This window comes from Pagrus major, chromosome 8 (genome assembly GCF_040436345.1).
Source record: "Pagrus major chromosome 8, Pma_NU_1.0".
Taxonomy (NCBI): domain Eukaryota; kingdom Metazoa; phylum Chordata; class Actinopteri; order Spariformes; family Sparidae; genus Pagrus; species Pagrus major.
The window spans coordinates 7,280,501-7,297,491 of NC_133222.1; the positions used below are offsets into that span (position 1 = coordinate 7,280,501).

Below are 16,991 nucleotides of genomic sequence, written 5' to 3' on the forward strand. Positions count from 1 at the left end.
TATTTATAATATAATATATATCAAGTGTTTAACACAAAGGAAGATACCCCATGTTTTTTAATACTATTCAAATTTATTTAATTTTTACTGGGCTAGTATAACAAATTAATACAAAGTACAACTCCGTAGACATCATAGATTGTCAAAAAAAGTAAAGTACAAAACGCTTGAGGTAAAACATCATTTGAAAAAGATTCAGTTAAAAAGCCCTTATTAAAATCTCAATTCATTTAAAGGTAAAAGCTCACTTTACACTATCTAGCTGTCCTAAAAACCAACAATGCACTTTTTATTTACAAGGTAGTGGTGGTGCAAAATACAGTGTGTGGGACGACATTCAGCCAAAATGTTCATGTCTTTGTCAAATGTAAACAATAAACATCGTCATATTCCTCAAACTCCTGCTTTACAGAGCTAAAACAGAAAAGCAAATGCTGTCACACCGATGTTTTCCCCAAGAAGATAATTTTGCATTAGACGTCTATGATCGCCGGCGGCAATAAAAACAAATCAACAATCCACATTTTCATAAGATGTCGTACAAAAGTGAGAGCAGAAGACCTCATTACTGTGTTACTGCCAAGAGGGAGACAAAAAAACGTAAACAGAAAATATAAACCTGTTGTGAGATCAAAGTACACATATACAAAACAAATCCATGATAAATATGTAAAGTTTCTGTCATTTTTCCATGTGATGGTTTTAAATCCATCTCCGCTGTGTGAACGCCAACTCCAATTTGGTCATTTCTGTAAATTGCAGGGTTACATTCTCCTCTATGGGTTAAAGGAATATATTGACGATATTGTATATTTGTGATACTGTCAACAAATCTCATGAAAAGACCAAAACCAACAATGTGTTCGTCCACCTCTCAATTAAAAACAAAAACAGAATGATTCCTATAAAGAGCTGAGCGCTGAGCACGAGTTACTTAAACAGAAGTAAACAGTGTTAATGTTGGGGACTATTTTTTGCTGCGGATTAATACACGTGTCGCTCTAATGAGTATTTAAGGCAGCAGGATGGTGTAAAAACTAGAGTGCACATGTTCATCCAAACCAAGAAACGTGTGGCAATAGTTGTTTTTGGACAAAAAACGAGGTCTTTGGCACAGACTTCCCTGTACTTTCACTCAGGGCCAGATTAAACAGACAGATTACTCTCAGCAGACTGTATTTTTTCAGGCCCCCCTTTATGCACATTTTGATATTTGGTAAACAAACAAAATTTCTTTAATGCCACATTATTATTATACTCATCATTTAATTTGGTATATATTTGAGCTAATCTATATACATTTCAGTTTTCTGTGTCTAACAGTCTTTAGGAAAAGTAAAGCCAACGTTGTGTATGTTTAAAAATGAATAAATAAATATATAAAAACAACCCACTACATTTATATGATAACGTTAGGTACTAGTTACTTTGCAGATTGCATGCTGCATCAGAGCCAAAGTGGTGCATTTTTAAATGAATGAATTGAGTGAAAATAAATTAGTTACTTTATGGGTAATCAGGTAAAAAAAAGATTCTGATTATCAGAGAAATGCTGATTATTGGATCCGATAATCGGTCGATCCAATGAATACAATTTACTTGTACTTTTGAGACTTTGGTATATTTAATATCAGATACTTTTACTCAAGTACTATTTATATGGGTAACTTTTATTTTTGCCAAAGTTATATTTTAACACGATATTTTTACGTTAAAGACTTTTGGGTACTTTTTATAACATTGCTTGTCAGTAGGATGAATTCGTTGCTGATTTTGGTCTCTGGTTTTCATGGTATTTGTTGTCAATAAAAAGTACAGAATATCACCAGACCTTTGCCTTAGGGACATTATCTGACTTGGATAAAATCCCAAATACAGTGTCTTAAAGTTAAAAACCTGGTTAAACACGTGAGCCTGTTAATAACAGTCCCTCTGGGATTTGCTTTGTATTTTGTTGGATAAAGCTGCGAGGTTGTCACTCACCAGTGAAAAGCATCTGTCATGGAAACTCATCGTATTACAGTTAGAAATAAGATAGTACCCATTCAATGAAATTTTTAAGCTTCCTCACAGATTATTACCGTACACGTTGAGGGGGGAGCGGGGGCGCTGCGTTCCTAAAGGCAACCACAACTACACAGTGCTCTGCCTGCTATCGCGACCGTACCCCATCGCCTCTGAGGAGTGAGGTGGGAAATCAATAAATATCCCATCTGAGTCCGAGTCTGCAGACTCTAGCACTTGTCCAATTATGGTTTCAGGGCTGGATGATTCGCTGGGAGGCGTGGAGGATGCACCTTTACTGAGATCAGTCATTGTTGTGGTGGCCTCAGTGCCGTGGAGAGCACCTGAGGAACGAAGGATGGAGGGAGTTGAAAGAGGCAAGACCATGGAGCTGGCCCCTGCTTGTACAATACCTGTGAGTGACAGAGCACAGGATTATTATGGATTATTATGGATTATTATGGATTATTATGGATTATTACATCATGAATTTTTGTTTCTTCATGAGACATCTTAATCTGTGTCATACCGTTAAACTGAGAGCCCACACACAGCCTGTTGGAGGAGGGGCCAGACAACTCAGGTCCTGAGGCCAAGTCCGCGTAGGCCAGTCCTTGTTCCTCCAGGCATGATATAATCTCACAGGCCGAGTGGCGCCGAATTCCTCCACTGCCAACAGAGCTGGCATCTGGGTCATACTCAGCCACCGGGGTCAGCAGGAGAGGGATATTGTAGCTTTTCGATCGTACTACAGGGTTTTTAGACAGTTGATCCGCAGACTTGGGCCACGACAAACATTTCTCTGAAGGACAAGAGGAAAAAGGTGTTGATTCATTTAGGTTCCTCATCAGACACATGATGTTATTACTATTCTTTTAGATTTACGCCCACGCTGTCTCACCCAGAACACAGCATTGGTCCTCAGCACCATCTCCAGAGCAAAGCCCGTGGGTGCCCAGGTAGGGCAAGACCACCTTCTGAACCAGAGACTCCAGCTTCAGGTAGTCCTCGTTCACGCCACGCGACTCGTGAACCCCCTAAACACAGAAAAAATGTTAATATAAGGCTCCAGTAGATTGTTTCTGTTGGTCTGAACTAAAGCGTGAGAAAATATTAAACGACAATTCTGTCATATAAGATGTCATCTCTAAAAGTATCGATGTTTTCTTCTTGCAGTTTCTCAAACGTGAGAATCTGGTGCAGTCCTCTGTCCTCAGAATAGACACTAAGCATTGCAGTGCCATTACACAATATTAGGAATAAAAATAAACAATAATAAATGATCACTGTGGTCTCAGAATCAGACACACAATCAGGAACTTGTGTATAAGACATCTGTGATGACTTGACTACATATTAATATGAAAACCCACAAGATCAGCTGATAATGAAATGAAATTCACTTGATTCAATCACAATTTAACCTCGTTTGTAAAAGTTCCTACAGACAGGTTTTATTTAATTCATTTAATTATGCACTTTGATTTACAACAAATCAAGAATTTTTTTTTCTTGCTACTTTTTCAAATGTTTTTATACCTCTTAGTCTCATGTTTATATTCATGTCTAGATACAAGACCAGAGGTGGACTAAAAAAAAAAAAACTGCAGGTAATTATCATTTGTGATGGCGTTCCCTTCTGTGCAGAGCTCAAAATCATGATTACTGAAATTTTGCCTCGTCAGGAACAGAAGGAATATAATTTTAACACACTTTTCAGACCCAGAAGCTCTGTCATTATAACACAGTCAGTCTCTGTGCCTGCAGGCCTACCTGTAGAATAAGCAGCATCTGTGTGACGGAGGGGGGCACACGGGCACGAGGTCGAGACAGGGCGTCCTCTAACTTGACGCTCAGGACTATGGTGTTCCTGAAGTGAAGCAGAGCTAGCTGTCGGACAGAAGGCTCCTTACCCTGCACGCAGAAAACAGCAGGGCTGAGCAACAACGACCATCATCCAGTAAATGTTAGAAAAGCACAGACGAAAGCCAGCTGACTCTTGAGATGGTTGCGTACCTGAACCGGGTGGAAGATGGCCTGCAGCATCGACAGAACATCGCAGAAGAAGAAGTCCCAGGTCTCTGCTAGAGAGTCGAGTAACTTCTGACCTGCAGCCATCACACAGTCAACAAATACAGGTGAGTACAGCTTAATTCACTGACACAGACCACCGCAAAATATATCCAGAGCATCTATCCAATCAGTCTCACCTTCATAGAACCTTATTTTGTCTCGAAGGATGACCATGCCTTTTGTTAGCAGCTGGTTCTGTGAAAAACAGTGAAAGACATTAAATACAGACATCAACTACTGTAAAAAGACTTGCAGAATATATGAATACGTCTCATACATTAGTGGCTTTCATGTATATGAATGACGTCTATTACCTGAAGATATTCTGTGAAGAAGGACCCCAGCTCAGTCTTCAAAAGATGCCTGAGGAAATAATCATAAACACAGACAGTATCCAGCCATTATTAACTACTTTTTCATTTCAGACAATAACATGAAACAGAACCAAAAGGATGTAAAATAAAAATCCACCAGGCTCTCTGTTTTCCTGCATTATAATCGAGAGTTTCCTGTGTTGCTGAAGAAATGTGTGCAAACATGGAAACATGTTTACTGGGCTGTAATGGAGGCTGATGTGATAGAAGTGATGGGTCTGGTTTAGAAAGATAATGAGGTATCTGGCACGACCACATGACTCCCCAGGCCAACGTACAGCGCAGTATGAACACAAACAAACTCATTGACAGCAAAACGTTCATTCGGCAAACATAGTACAGACAGTAATCATACTAATTATAGCACCGCAGGCTAACATAAGGGTGTTTTTCTATGATGTGTGAGTGAGTGCAGCTGTTTCTTACCGGACGCCTTCATTGAGGACGTAGAGTTCGTTATCGGCCAAACCTTTCTTCTGGAAGACTGCTATGACAGCGTTGTGGATGCTGTAGGAGAACATAAACTGCTCTACATTATTGTTCAAAGTGCATTTTAACCCATTATCGATTGTATGCGCTGTACCTGTTCCAGGTGGCGTTGGCCCCTGCCCTCTTCTGCTTCTCCCCTCTGTCCTCTGGTGAACCTTTCTCGCTCTTCCCCAGCTCGCTGAGGCTGGGGGAGCTCATCAACTTCAGCCGGTGCAGAGTCCTCATGAGGGAAGAGAAACAGAGTATGCACTAAGTAGTGGACGGGAGAGGAAAGAGGGTCAGGCTATGAGCTGACATGCAGAGGAAACACAGGAGAAACACGAGCAGATAGCTGGAGGCGAGAAGGGGAACATAAGCAGCGTGAGTCTGAGAGAGATAGAGTAGGGAAGAATACAGTGACAATACAAAGAGAGGCCGGTGACAGAGGAGGAGAGAAGTAGGACAGAGTGATGCGTGGTGAGAGCGGGGCAGCACGCTAAGAGCAGGATGGGTGGAGCCGAGCCCGAGAGGTGGGACACCGCACTGCTCCAGGTCTCAGATGAGGAGAAAACAATAGCACATGCACTGATGGGGGCATACTCTTCCTCCCCGCGCTGCCTCTCTTCCAGCACAATACAACCATTGATGCAAACAAATATTTATGCAGAGCACAGATGCCAGAGGAACTGCAGGGCAAGCAGACTGAAGCGGCGTTGTGCTTGTCACTGTACGGCGAGGAGGCGGAGGAGGAGGAAGTCGTCCCTGCTTATTGACAACAACAACGTGGGATAGGAAGCAGTGACACAATGTGAGACAATAAAGAAGGTTTTCCTGCATGACGATGTTTCAGGACAGCCGGTGCAGGAAAACAAAAAGTAGAACGCACTGCAATGTGTGAGACAAGAGTCTGACGGATACAGGACCTGAGCGTTTAAAAATCCTGTTTCCTCTCTATTTCCTCTATTATGTCTCCTTTAAGACACAGTATGTTACTTCTGCCACTAGGGGTCCCTCAGTAAAAAAATATGATTATGACAAAAGATGTAGTTTGATGGCACAAGGAAGTAGCCTGGGATCATGGGAGTTGCTGTCTTTATTGTGAAATAACTCTCATTGCTGATGAAAGTCTGTCTACATGACTCAGGTAGGAATGTTAATGGACAAGGTCATGTTTTAAAGATTTGTTCACGTAACGCTTAGTCATGTTCCCAGGAGTTTTAGCGACCAAATGAAATGCATCATTATGTTGAAAATTAGGGTTTCTCTGGGTTTGAACATTGTTGGAAACATGTAGGATAATCTAAGTACACAACTCAACAAAATATATAACAAAGGTCTCGTCCTTTTTTTGTTCTGGTTGGATCTAGAATCTTTCTCTGCCATGTCTAACATATTGTATATCAGCTTAACTATTCATTCAAACTATAATTTTCACAATGAATTTATATTCAAACCCAGGACGACATGTTTTTATGACTGCACCAAAACAACAAATGGAAATGTTCTGGATGACTTGTGCATCTTTATGGACAAATTTCGTTCGCCATTAGAATAAAAAAATAAAAATTTGAAACTAATTTCAATTAATTTTCCTTTTTGAAAATATTAAAATAAAGCATAACAAATTGTTCAGGGTTTATTAAAAGGAACTGTGTGACATTTGGGGAAATCCTCTTATTTACTCTCTTTGGAAAAGGTTAGACGACCCTAACCTGAACATGTTTCTTTTACACTTTGCATGGATAGAAAGAAACTAGATATAACTAATAAATGTAAATTAGTGAGTTATGAAAGTGCTAGAAGGAAAGATTTTGTTACATTTGGACAGCCAGGCTAACCGTTTCCCTCTATTTCTAGTATTTATATATATATATATATATATATATATATATATATATTATATATATGTAGTATATATATATACACCCCTGAGACATGATTCTTTTAAATCCTAGGGATTTGATTTTTTTAAGGACCATCGCAATTTTAAATTCACATTTGCGTTCATAAAAAAAAAGAAAATATCCTGATTAAAATGAGAAGAATAAGAATTATTTTATTTTGAAGAATCAGAAATGATGAGCCCACGCAGTCCACAAACTCTCTGCTGACAGCACGGCGGTAAACACCAGACCCCCCTCCACACCCACGCACACACAGACAGAAAACAAGTGTACAAACTGAGATGTACACACATAAGGAGTCAACCGAGCACCCCACCAGCAGATTATTATCATTAGATACACATGTGTTTACCTCAACTCAGCCAATCCTCTGGAGGGAGAGATGGAGGGATTTTTATGAATGCTAATTAATATTTCATGTACTTTCCAGGATGCTGTATGCTGTGAAATGTTAATCCCAGGAGCTGAGCCTCACCTTCTGATTGGATGCTCGCTGCTGCTGTCCAAGTCTGGGCTCGGGGGAGGGGCGGAGAAGGTGCTGAAGTTGAGTGACAGGGGTCGGGAGGTGGTCCGGGAGGAGGGCCGGGAGCCATGCCTCCGCCGGAGTCCATCAAGCATCTGAACATGAGAGGGGAGATGATGGAGGAGTGGTGGTTAAGGTTTGACTGAAGGGAGTGCCGGGCAATATACAGATGTTATTTTGTTATTGTAATATAAGAAATATATGATTTTAGTTTTTGGATATAGTCATATTGTGTTTTCCTGCTTTTAAAAGCTGCATAACAATAAATTTATGTAGTTAAGACTGTTTGACTTGTTATAATATTTGCCTTTGCCCGATTCAATCATTATATCCACATTACTGATGTTTATTTATCAAAAAGCTCATTGTGTTAAAGGAGCACTATGTAGTTTTGGGGAAGAAATTTTAATCAGAAGAGAAAGATCTTCATTGACCGGTTTTTATTTATGCCTAAATAAACTAAATAAACAAACTCTCTTTGTTTTCATGACTGAATAAACTGAATAAACAAACTGACCTTAAAGGACAACACAATTTCATGCTGTTTTACTTTGTTTATATGTGGTGGACCCTGCCACCTTTTTGTAGCTTCAAACAGTGTTCAGGGACCTTATTTTCCTCTGAGAACAGCTCGATTATTCAGTTGTGGGAAAAAAATAATATCAAAGCAATTAGGGAGCAGCATATCGCCAATGTAACCGCTAACTGTAGCCGCCCTGAGCTGGTTAGCTCAGTTAGCTAGCGGTTCAGACGGGGAGCTCAGGGACCAGGGGAACGTCAGTGTTTACATCGCTAGCGCAGAAGCTTTTGACCAGGGCGAGCCGAGGCTAGCTCGTTAGCATGCTGCTTTCATTAGATCTCTCTACAACACAATACATACACATCAAAATGTCAAAACTGCTCTTTATTTACATTCTGTCGATCATTTCTGAACATTTTCAACTAATATTCATGCATATTGCTCCATGGCATGAAAATATTATAATGTATAATGTTTTTTAATATTTTGTGAAAGTACCAATGGTCACCCTGCAATATTTTCACAATATCAATACCGAGGTATTTCAAAAATATTGTGATATTTGATTTCGTCTATACCACTTATGGTACATGTTACACTTCATAATTGTATCATGTAATCAGAAACTCTGTGTTAGTGTGTGTATTATGTATTTATCTAAAAATATAAAGCATATAATTTGAGAAAACTACTTGATTAAAGTGGGTTTAAAAATCTGACTTTGATCTCCAGAAAACATTAAAAAAAATTATGAATTAGTGTCAGTTGAATTGAGCATTTGTGACGTGCTTTCCAGAAAATTTAAAAATATCGAGATATATTTGTGTATATAGGATAAAAATACACCGATACATCAACTGGCAGATATTATAGATATATATATATGGAGGTATTGGCATATTGTCTGAGATTATAATGGAGAAAAGGATGAATGAGATCATTATAACGATCGTCGGTGATGTTTACTGTTTTAGTTCCCCTAAAGTTTGCTGTTAACCTGTGAAATATCTTGACTCCATTACATATCTTTGTCATAGGGATCATTAAAAAAAAAGTATTGGCACAGGGCCTATCAAGTCTTGGTTGGACTGTATTTATTGAAGCCACATCGCCCAGCCCTAATCAAAGGCAAATAAAGCACACAGGAGGGATCACGAGTGGATCAAGCAGCTGTGTGAGACATCAGAGAAAAATGTCTGAGGCCCTTGTGATCCTCCACTCACTCTGAGACAATGAATGAAAAGAAGAAACACCGAAACACTAAAAAACATTCAGACAAGACGAATTAAAGTCAAAACTCACAGTCTCAGGGCTACAGGAGGAAATCAAGCCACACATCTGTGACCTCCTTGAAGGAGTGATAGTGTGAAGTCAGCCGTGTGCTTTCTGTTTCCTTAATCCTTCTCTTATTTCAACACTGACTGTTTTGCAACACGACCCAACCTTACAACGGTTACACACACGTTACATCACAGAAGAAAAAGGGGAAACTGCATGTGTGAGCATGTACAGTGTGAGTGTGTGAGTAGTTCCTGTAAAGAGGGAGCCATGATGATGATCCTCTCTCTCCTGGGTGAGTGTGACATTACAGTATGATGGTGTATTTGGGTGTCTCCCCATAGAAACACACTGTACACAGTGAAGCACCATCCCCTGGTCAGAGGGGGGAACAACAGTCTGGGCTGTCACTCCTCAGACAAAGACACAACACAAGCCCCCTTCACTGCCACCCTGCATGCGAGTGATAAAATGGGTGACTGGTGCGTCTTCAGACAGGGGTCGGCCTGCAGTTTCCTGGGGAGGATCATCACATCTCAGCCAGAGGAGCCGCAGGCAGAGCGCACTTTGTCTACCCGACGTGCCATGCCACGCCAGTCTGGGCATTTCTGCTTTTGTTCACCCCTCCTCCTCCTCCTCTTCCTCCTCCTCCTCCTCCTTGTCTTTTAGGGGCGACTACAGTCAGATCGATGCTACTTTTAATTCCTATTAGTCTCCTATGCTTCCCTGGCCTGCTCACACCCAGACCTGCTTGCCTTTGTTAATGTTTACTCGACACAAGAGAGGCAAATCAATCGGCCAGACATGCAATCAACAGTCCATCCTACAGGGAGGAATGTACAGCCAGTCGTGCGTACGTGGAGGTTTTTCTATTTTTTTTTCTACCTGTGTGGACGCGAGAATGGACTCACCACAGCTGTACGCAGCCTGCCTGTGCCACGAGCTACACGCCAGGCGCATCATAAAGTCCACCTATGGATACAAACTGGATCATAATGGCCACAAAGTTGCCGTGTGTCATGCGCCTCTGCCCGCCCACCGTGAGCCTGTACTCCCCGTACCTTCTCCTGTCGTGTTGCTCCTGCTGGGATGAAACGATCATGTAGTACCGAGGTGGAAAGGGAAGTGTCGACCCGTCCGGGGCTCGTCAGCGGCCGGCTGCTCTACTGCTCCCCGCCGCTCTGCGCACCCACACGGGCATCAGGGTGCGGGGCAGGATGAAGGGGTCCGACCTGCGGTGCGGTGGAAGGCGGGGGGGGGACTCATTCATGAAGCATGCAGCGCCTCTCGCTCTCGCTCTCGCTCTCTCAGGCGCGCCCCCGCTTTGTTTTGACGAGATGCAAAGCGAACCTGGGCGCGGGCGCGAGCGGCACGTGCACGCGCGGTGTGGTTTATAGCTTGTATGCAAAAAAAAAAAAAAAAGGAGGGGAAGCACTGCTGCTGGGATGAAAGAGGAAAAACACCAGAGCATGAGATGTCTCACTTTCACACAGCAGCCACACTGTTAGAGACACAAGCACAGACACAACAGTAATGTACATTACTCATTATAAGTCACTCAGGGGGATTTTAGGGTTTCACTTTCACAAATCTGAATTTTTTATGTTGTTTTGTGAATGTTATGCGACACATTTCATTTGCATGTCCCTGCACATGTAATATCCAAATATCCCTAAGTCATTTTTTGTTTTAAATATTCTATTTATTGATTTTTCAGGTATAGAAAAAGACATTAAATAAGAGAGATGTTAACCCTTTCTTGCCACCCCCCTCCCCAAGACAGGGTAGGAAAAAAATGAACAAACAAACAAAAACAAAAAAATGTCTGTACTCTACAACAAAGGTTTCTATGGTCGTCCACAAATCACATCAGATTATGTTTGGAAAATGTAATATCATATATAATATATAATCAGAGAAGGGCTGCCTAACTCATTCCTAGTGATGTATATGTAACATACACACCACACAGCCCTGCACAAATAAATAAAGAGATTTAATGTATTTTGCACTGTAACACAACAGTATACACCCATGTGCAGACATTGATACTTTGATACTGGATAAAGGCCTCCTGTCTGCGTATGGCTTCATAAACAGAGTGGGAGGTAGTAGACACATAGTACACACCACTGACCCCAATCTATGCTGTTTAACACAGCGGGTGTCTTGCCATCTGTCAAAGCAGGCGCAGGCTTTTTGCAGATAATCCCCCATTTCCATGGGTTGTGATGTAAATAATTCCAGTGAGAAACCTCGCTGGAAGGCTATAAAAAAAGAAATCACGCAAGAGGACTTGAGGCATGCAACACACGCTTCCTCAATACGTGGGGTATTATTGATATTGGGATATGGGTGCATGTATGCATGTGCAGGGATATATGCAATGACAGTCAAATGAAATGTGTTGCATAATATTCACAAAACACAAAATAAAAATTCAGATGTCACAGAATAAACAATCAATAGAAACACTACAATATCCCAATATCCCTAACTCATTGTATCTGCCTGGTGTACAAACATCAGATGATGATATTGATATGCATGTTGTTAATATTAAGTGTTTCAAAAGAGCAAGAGGAACATTAACACACTGTAAAGCTCAGATAGAGCAAGAAAAGATTATTTTTTTGGAGGGCCCAAAATGGAGGTCAGATATTAAAATGAAGAATATAGATAAAGGGAGGAAACATTACTACATTTATTCCCCAGATTTTAAAAATAATATAAATATCACGGATTTACAGCCACTCCAAAGTAAGAGTCGAGGAGAAGATTATGTCTCATGTCAATTAAAATCTTAATTTAATCCTCCTGCTCCATAAATATAATGTTCACTTCATGTCCGCCTCGTAAATCCCCCTCTCTCGCCCATTGAGAGCGCTGAGGCTGAATTGCTACACTGGGACACACCTTGCGACCTGTCTGACAAGAAATTCATACACTGACTTTCAGCAACCACGACACATCACATGGAAAATGTGTATACTGAAAAATACATTAGCAACATACATTAGTGTTCTACATAAATCCAAATTTACCCCGACGTATCAGTTAGAAGCGTAGTTTCCAACAGGCTCTGAAGGCAGCACAGGCTCCTCCTCCCGGATGACCGAGCGGGAAGTTCAGATGTTGTTCAGCTAAAATATGAAAATATTCCTGAGTTTTAGCGACTTTATTCAATATACAAGTCACTTCTGAGGACATTTAGCTGGTGAGTTTGTATGCATAAAGATGAGCTGACTTACAATGGCGGCACGGTCACGAATATTGCCCTAAAATGAAATGAATATCAGCTAGCTTACCGAAGGCAGCATTTGTTTGCTAGCTTGACCTGCTGGTTTCTGCTACAGACCTGAAACTTTAGCTTCATTTCTGAGTCAGTTGTAGGTTCAATACCCACATGGACGATTAGTTTTAGTAGCTGACCGCAGTTAGTTATCCAGCCACATTAACTAGAGCCTGTTGACATGTCTGTTTACTTGGGTTAGTGTAAGGGGACCTCTGCCATCATGTCCAGTAACACCGAGGAGGGGAGCAGCTCTGCAACCAAGTGCTTCGGACAGGTAAATAACAGGAGCTCATGTAATTGTACTATTATTATTTTACTATTTATTTGTTTTTGTTTATAGAAAGCAAAGTGGGTATGTATGTATATATATATATGTGTGTGTAAATATGTTGATAGGTATGGTGAGGGGTAAGTGGATGCTGGTGAATACATACTTAAAGCATTATAACATATGATTAATTATGGGGATAGTGCATGTTTATAGAAGACAAAATAAATCAATATATAAGCTAAAGTAATACATAAGATAATGGTTGATAAATTAAGTTATATTTTGCAGGACATATTTGGTTATAAAGTATATATATTCGTATGTATATATAGATAAATTACCTATTTATTTTTGTATTCATAAGAATTGATAAACTAAGGAAGCCTATACTGAATTATTAGCTAAAGATTAGATAAGTTTACACTTCATCCAACTCCTTTTCCAACATGTCATTACAAATGCCTGTTTTCATATGCACTACTCTGCTGTTGTTTCGTTTGTTTATGAAAAGAAAATTTCAATCAGTCAAAACTGAAAACCACTTACGCACATCCATTCGGTCAAATCAGGCTCAGGTGTGAAGATTTAATTGACTAGCAACACAGCTGCACCTGTCTAACCTTGTGTTCACGTCACGCGTATGTTGTATGATGGTCTCTTGTGTTTCCAGCTGAACAGGGACGTTGCTTTACACCTGCTCATGTGTAAATTAGGGTGTCCTGTCCACCTAAGTCTCAAAGAGAGAACGTGAGGGTTCCCATGTGTCCTGGAAAATCTGGAAAACAGCTGAACAGTTTTCTTGTGTTGTCCTGAAACATTATTTAAATGCCCCAATACAATCGCAATTACAGAGCAATCAGGGCTGACCGAAAATCCACCCATCCTTTTTATTATGTCACATATATGAGTTTGTGTTTGTCTGTGTTTGTTCCCCTCACTGGACTGTTTTGTCAGTTAAACTACACAGCAGATGAGTACCAGGCGGTGCACAACGCTCTGCGACAGAAGCTGGGACCGGAGTACATCAGTACCAGAGTGGCTGGAGGGGGACAGAGGGCAAGTCTTTGTGTCTCTCTTTTGTTTTCTGCTCAGCTGGGAAGCCAGTTTTGACTGAGCTGTAGACATATTACGTCTGTCTCTTTATACCCACATGAATGTTGCACAAATGCTGTTATGTGATTTCTTTTCTTCGGTATTTTTCCCTAAAGTGGAAACAATGAGATCTTATTGCAGTATAGAGGGAAATTTTACCCACATTTGTCCATTTTCCAGTGTGATAAATCAGTTTACATGAGAACACTTCTGTCTCTCTCTTTCTTGTGTCTCCCCCTGAACGGTCTCCTACAGGTGTGCTATATTGAAGGGCATCGTGTAATCAGCCTGGCTAATGAGATGTTTGGATACAACGGATGGTCTCACTCCATCTCCCAGCAGAATGTCGGTACGACTCAGAGCTTCTCGTCATCAGAGGATCCTGATAAAGTCGAGCTGCTGCTGCCACAAAGTCAAGACTAACAAAACACTTAAACATGTTTTACAGACTTCGTCGACCTCATCAACGGGAGGTTTTATGTCGGAGTCAGTGCGTTTATCAAAGTACAGCTGAAGGTTAGATAAATATTTATTTCACCATACTGACTGTAAGTTTTTATATCATCTATTCTGTCCTTCTATGCTCATCACGGTCTGTTTTGGATTTGTTTGTGACGCGTGCTTTTCTTTTAGGATGGCTCGTTTCACGAGGATGTCGGGTATGGAGTCAGTGAAGGACTGAAGTCTAAAGCTCTGTCACTGGAAAAGGCGAGAAAGGAAGCTGTCACTGATGGCATGAAGAGAGCACTGAAGTACTGGGATTTGCATTTTTATATCACATCAGTCTGGAATATGAAGACAGAATCATATATAACATACAATTTTTCTAAAATAGGATTTTTTATTTTTTAAATATCTTGTTAAGATGCTTTGGTAATGCCCTTGGAAATTGCATCCTGGATAAAGAATACCTCCTTGCCATTAACAAGATCCCCAAACAGGTCAGATACAGCATATAAACTTCTAGTATTTTATATTTTCATTCATAAAATTGGTTTGGATGCTGAATTTTGTCTCTTCTCTACACAAAGCCTCCTCCACCTCTAGACCCGGCCAAGACTAAGCGCTCTGCAGGTGAGCCCTTGGTGGAGAAAGCTCGGTTCTCCAGTCTGGTCAGGGAGGAAAAGCTTGTGTCTGCGGTGGGTTCTGGCAGGACACCGCTGGAGCTGAGAGTCCTCAACCAGAACCAGAACTGTTCAGAAGTTCACACTCCTAATGCACCCAACTGTGGGAGTGAGAACTCTGGCTCCAGGTAAAATAGAAGGGTCTGGTTCCTGTTTTTAATGGTGCTGACACTTCTTCATCACCTCTGATCTCTTTCCCCCGTCTCTTCCTCTCAGACCGGCCATGGACGCAGTGGATGTTGACGGTTCTGAAGCGCACACGGACCCCAAACAGCTGAGGAAACTCCGACAGCAGCAGCTTCAGCAGAAGTTTAGGAAAGAGATGGAGGCCAAGAGGCAGCAGCAGTATCAGGATCAAACCAAGTCAGAGGACACGGAGGTCACTATTGGACGAAGATCCAGTGGAGGTACAGCAGGAGTTTCATGAATTACATAATCAGTGATTTCTTTGTTTTAAGCAGCAGTCTCAAACTCAAATGACCTTTCACTGGACTGGTGTTTCGTTAGCAGAGAGGCAGCTTGAATACCCAGTGGGGAAAACAAACATGAGATGGGTACATTTCTCCCTCGTACCTACAGCAACACTACAGGAGATTATTTACCTGGAGACAGCAGCTTTGAGCTTGCAGATGGAAGAGGAGAGTTAAGGAGGCTAAACATGAAATGTGACAAGGAGTTGATTTTTTTTTTTTTTCTATGCTCTGATTTTGCAGCATTTCAAATAAATTAAATAGCTACTCTAAAATAAAAGACTAGATGACATTGTCTCGCAGGTCGGGTTTGACGTCCATTTTTGCAACCGCTGGATTAAAGTGTCTCTTTATTCTGAAATTTTAGGAGTTTAAATGTGTTTTTCTAAATTCTTGCAGGTCCTGAAGTTACCCCAAAGTTGAGTGACAGCACCTCGGCTGGGCAAAGGAAGCCTAGCAGCAGGGAAGACTGTTTAGCAGGTGCTGTAAGCCACCACCAGAGGGCTCTACATACTTTGATAGCGTGGTGAAGAAACCAGCCTCACTCAGTACCACTGGTCTGTTTTCTCTGCAGATGATCCTGAGCTCTGGGATTTCACTCTGGATGGGATTGAGGAGCTGAATGTCCCTGCAGGAGGTGAACCATCCACAGGGCTGAGGCCCAGCACGCCTGGGAATCACCAGATGCAGACGCGCAGTAAGACCCCTCAGAGAGCCCCGGGCAGACCTCCACAGGAGGCTCCATCGTACAGCGGAGGACAGGCCCGCGGACAGTTCAGACCTCAACCTGAGAACCAGCATCAGGCGAGACCAGGTGAGGTTTCATGACTGTAGTCGCTGATTTGTTCATGAGCTGCTGGCAGAAGTTTGTGGTCATCAGTGTCTTTTTTCAACCTTACAGGTGAAGCCTTCAGCCCATACAGACAAGGACAGTACATGAAGAAACGCCGACTGGACACTTGAGATTTCATGTTGCTGTTCTGCAGCTTCAACACTTTGTCGAATCCAGCTTTATGATTTTACTGTTTGTTTATTTAATTCGATGTGTACAGTCATTTAGTTCACTTTGCAACGAATTGCTGCTATTTCTTATATTTGGAGAAATGTTATATGGTTTTGTAAAAAATGAAATAAAAACAACCAGAGTTCTGTCAGCTGAGGTGTTTTTGTTTATATCTGTATAAACAGCAGAGCTACAACGATTAGTTGATTAATCGAAATTAGTTGCCAACTATTTTGATAACTTATTGTTTTGTGGGTTCCAGCTTCTTAAATGTAAATATTTGCCACTTTTGAGAGTAAATGCAGAGTTTTGGGGCAATGGATGAGCATTTTTGACAAATTTTATAAACAATTGGGAAAATAATTGTCTAATTTTTAAAGGTACCGTTTGTAAGATTTTGTTTTGATTTTTGAGTTTCATTCTCAACACGTTAAATAGTGAGGCTTTAGGATTGTAGGACGGGTCAGCCACCATCCCAAAGCGTCAGTATTTGACAAGTTGGGAATGAGACTCAAAAATCTACTTTTTTTTTGCAAATAGGACCTTTAATGAACTATAGTAATTAGTTGTACCCTATCAAAACAGCTGGTAC

At 41.1% G+C, this 16,991-nt stretch overlaps 2 protein-coding genes across 3 annotated transcripts; one reads left to right on the forward strand and one right to left on the reverse strand.

Moving 5' to 3' along the window:
- Nucleotides 1–53: 53 nt before the first annotated feature.
- On the reverse strand, nucleotides 54–10,450 carry prr5a (proline rich 5a (renal)). 2 transcript variants are annotated; one of them, XM_073472842.1, is made up of 11 exons: nucleotides 10,206–10,450; nucleotides 7,299–7,441; nucleotides 5,035–5,160; nucleotides 4,878–4,958; nucleotides 4,392–4,440; nucleotides 4,215–4,272; nucleotides 4,021–4,112; nucleotides 3,778–3,918; nucleotides 2,906–3,041; nucleotides 2,534–2,806; nucleotides 54–2,417 (listed from the first exon to the last, which is right to left on the reverse strand). In XM_073472842.1, exons 2-11 carry the CDS (start codon nucleotides 7,439–7,441, stop codon nucleotides 2,134–2,136), a joined length of 1,383 nt encoding a protein of 460 aa, XP_073328943.1. In that variant the 5' UTR covers nucleotides 10,206–10,450; the 3' UTR covers nucleotides 54–2,133. The 2 variants fall into 2 exon arrangements, with proteins under 2 accessions (XP_073328943.1, XP_073328942.1); XM_073472841.1 differs by lacking the exon at nucleotides 10,206–10,450 and adding an exon at nucleotides 9,169–9,251.
- A 1,975-nt stretch (nucleotides 10,451–12,425) lies between these two features.
- On the forward strand, nucleotides 12,426–16,550 carry rad52 (RAD52 homolog, DNA repair protein). The gene is made up of 11 exons (XM_073472436.1): nucleotides 12,426–12,713; nucleotides 13,665–13,766; nucleotides 14,058–14,151; nucleotides 14,251–14,318; nucleotides 14,436–14,554; nucleotides 14,668–14,743; nucleotides 14,834–15,054; nucleotides 15,143–15,333; nucleotides 15,796–15,876; nucleotides 15,971–16,210; nucleotides 16,298–16,550. Exons 1-11 carry the CDS (start codon nucleotides 12,660–12,662, stop codon nucleotides 16,357–16,359), a joined length of 1,308 nt encoding a protein of 435 aa, XP_073328537.1. The 5' UTR covers nucleotides 12,426–12,659; the 3' UTR covers nucleotides 16,360–16,550.
- The last annotated feature ends 441 nt before the right edge of the window (nucleotides 16,551–16,991 follow it).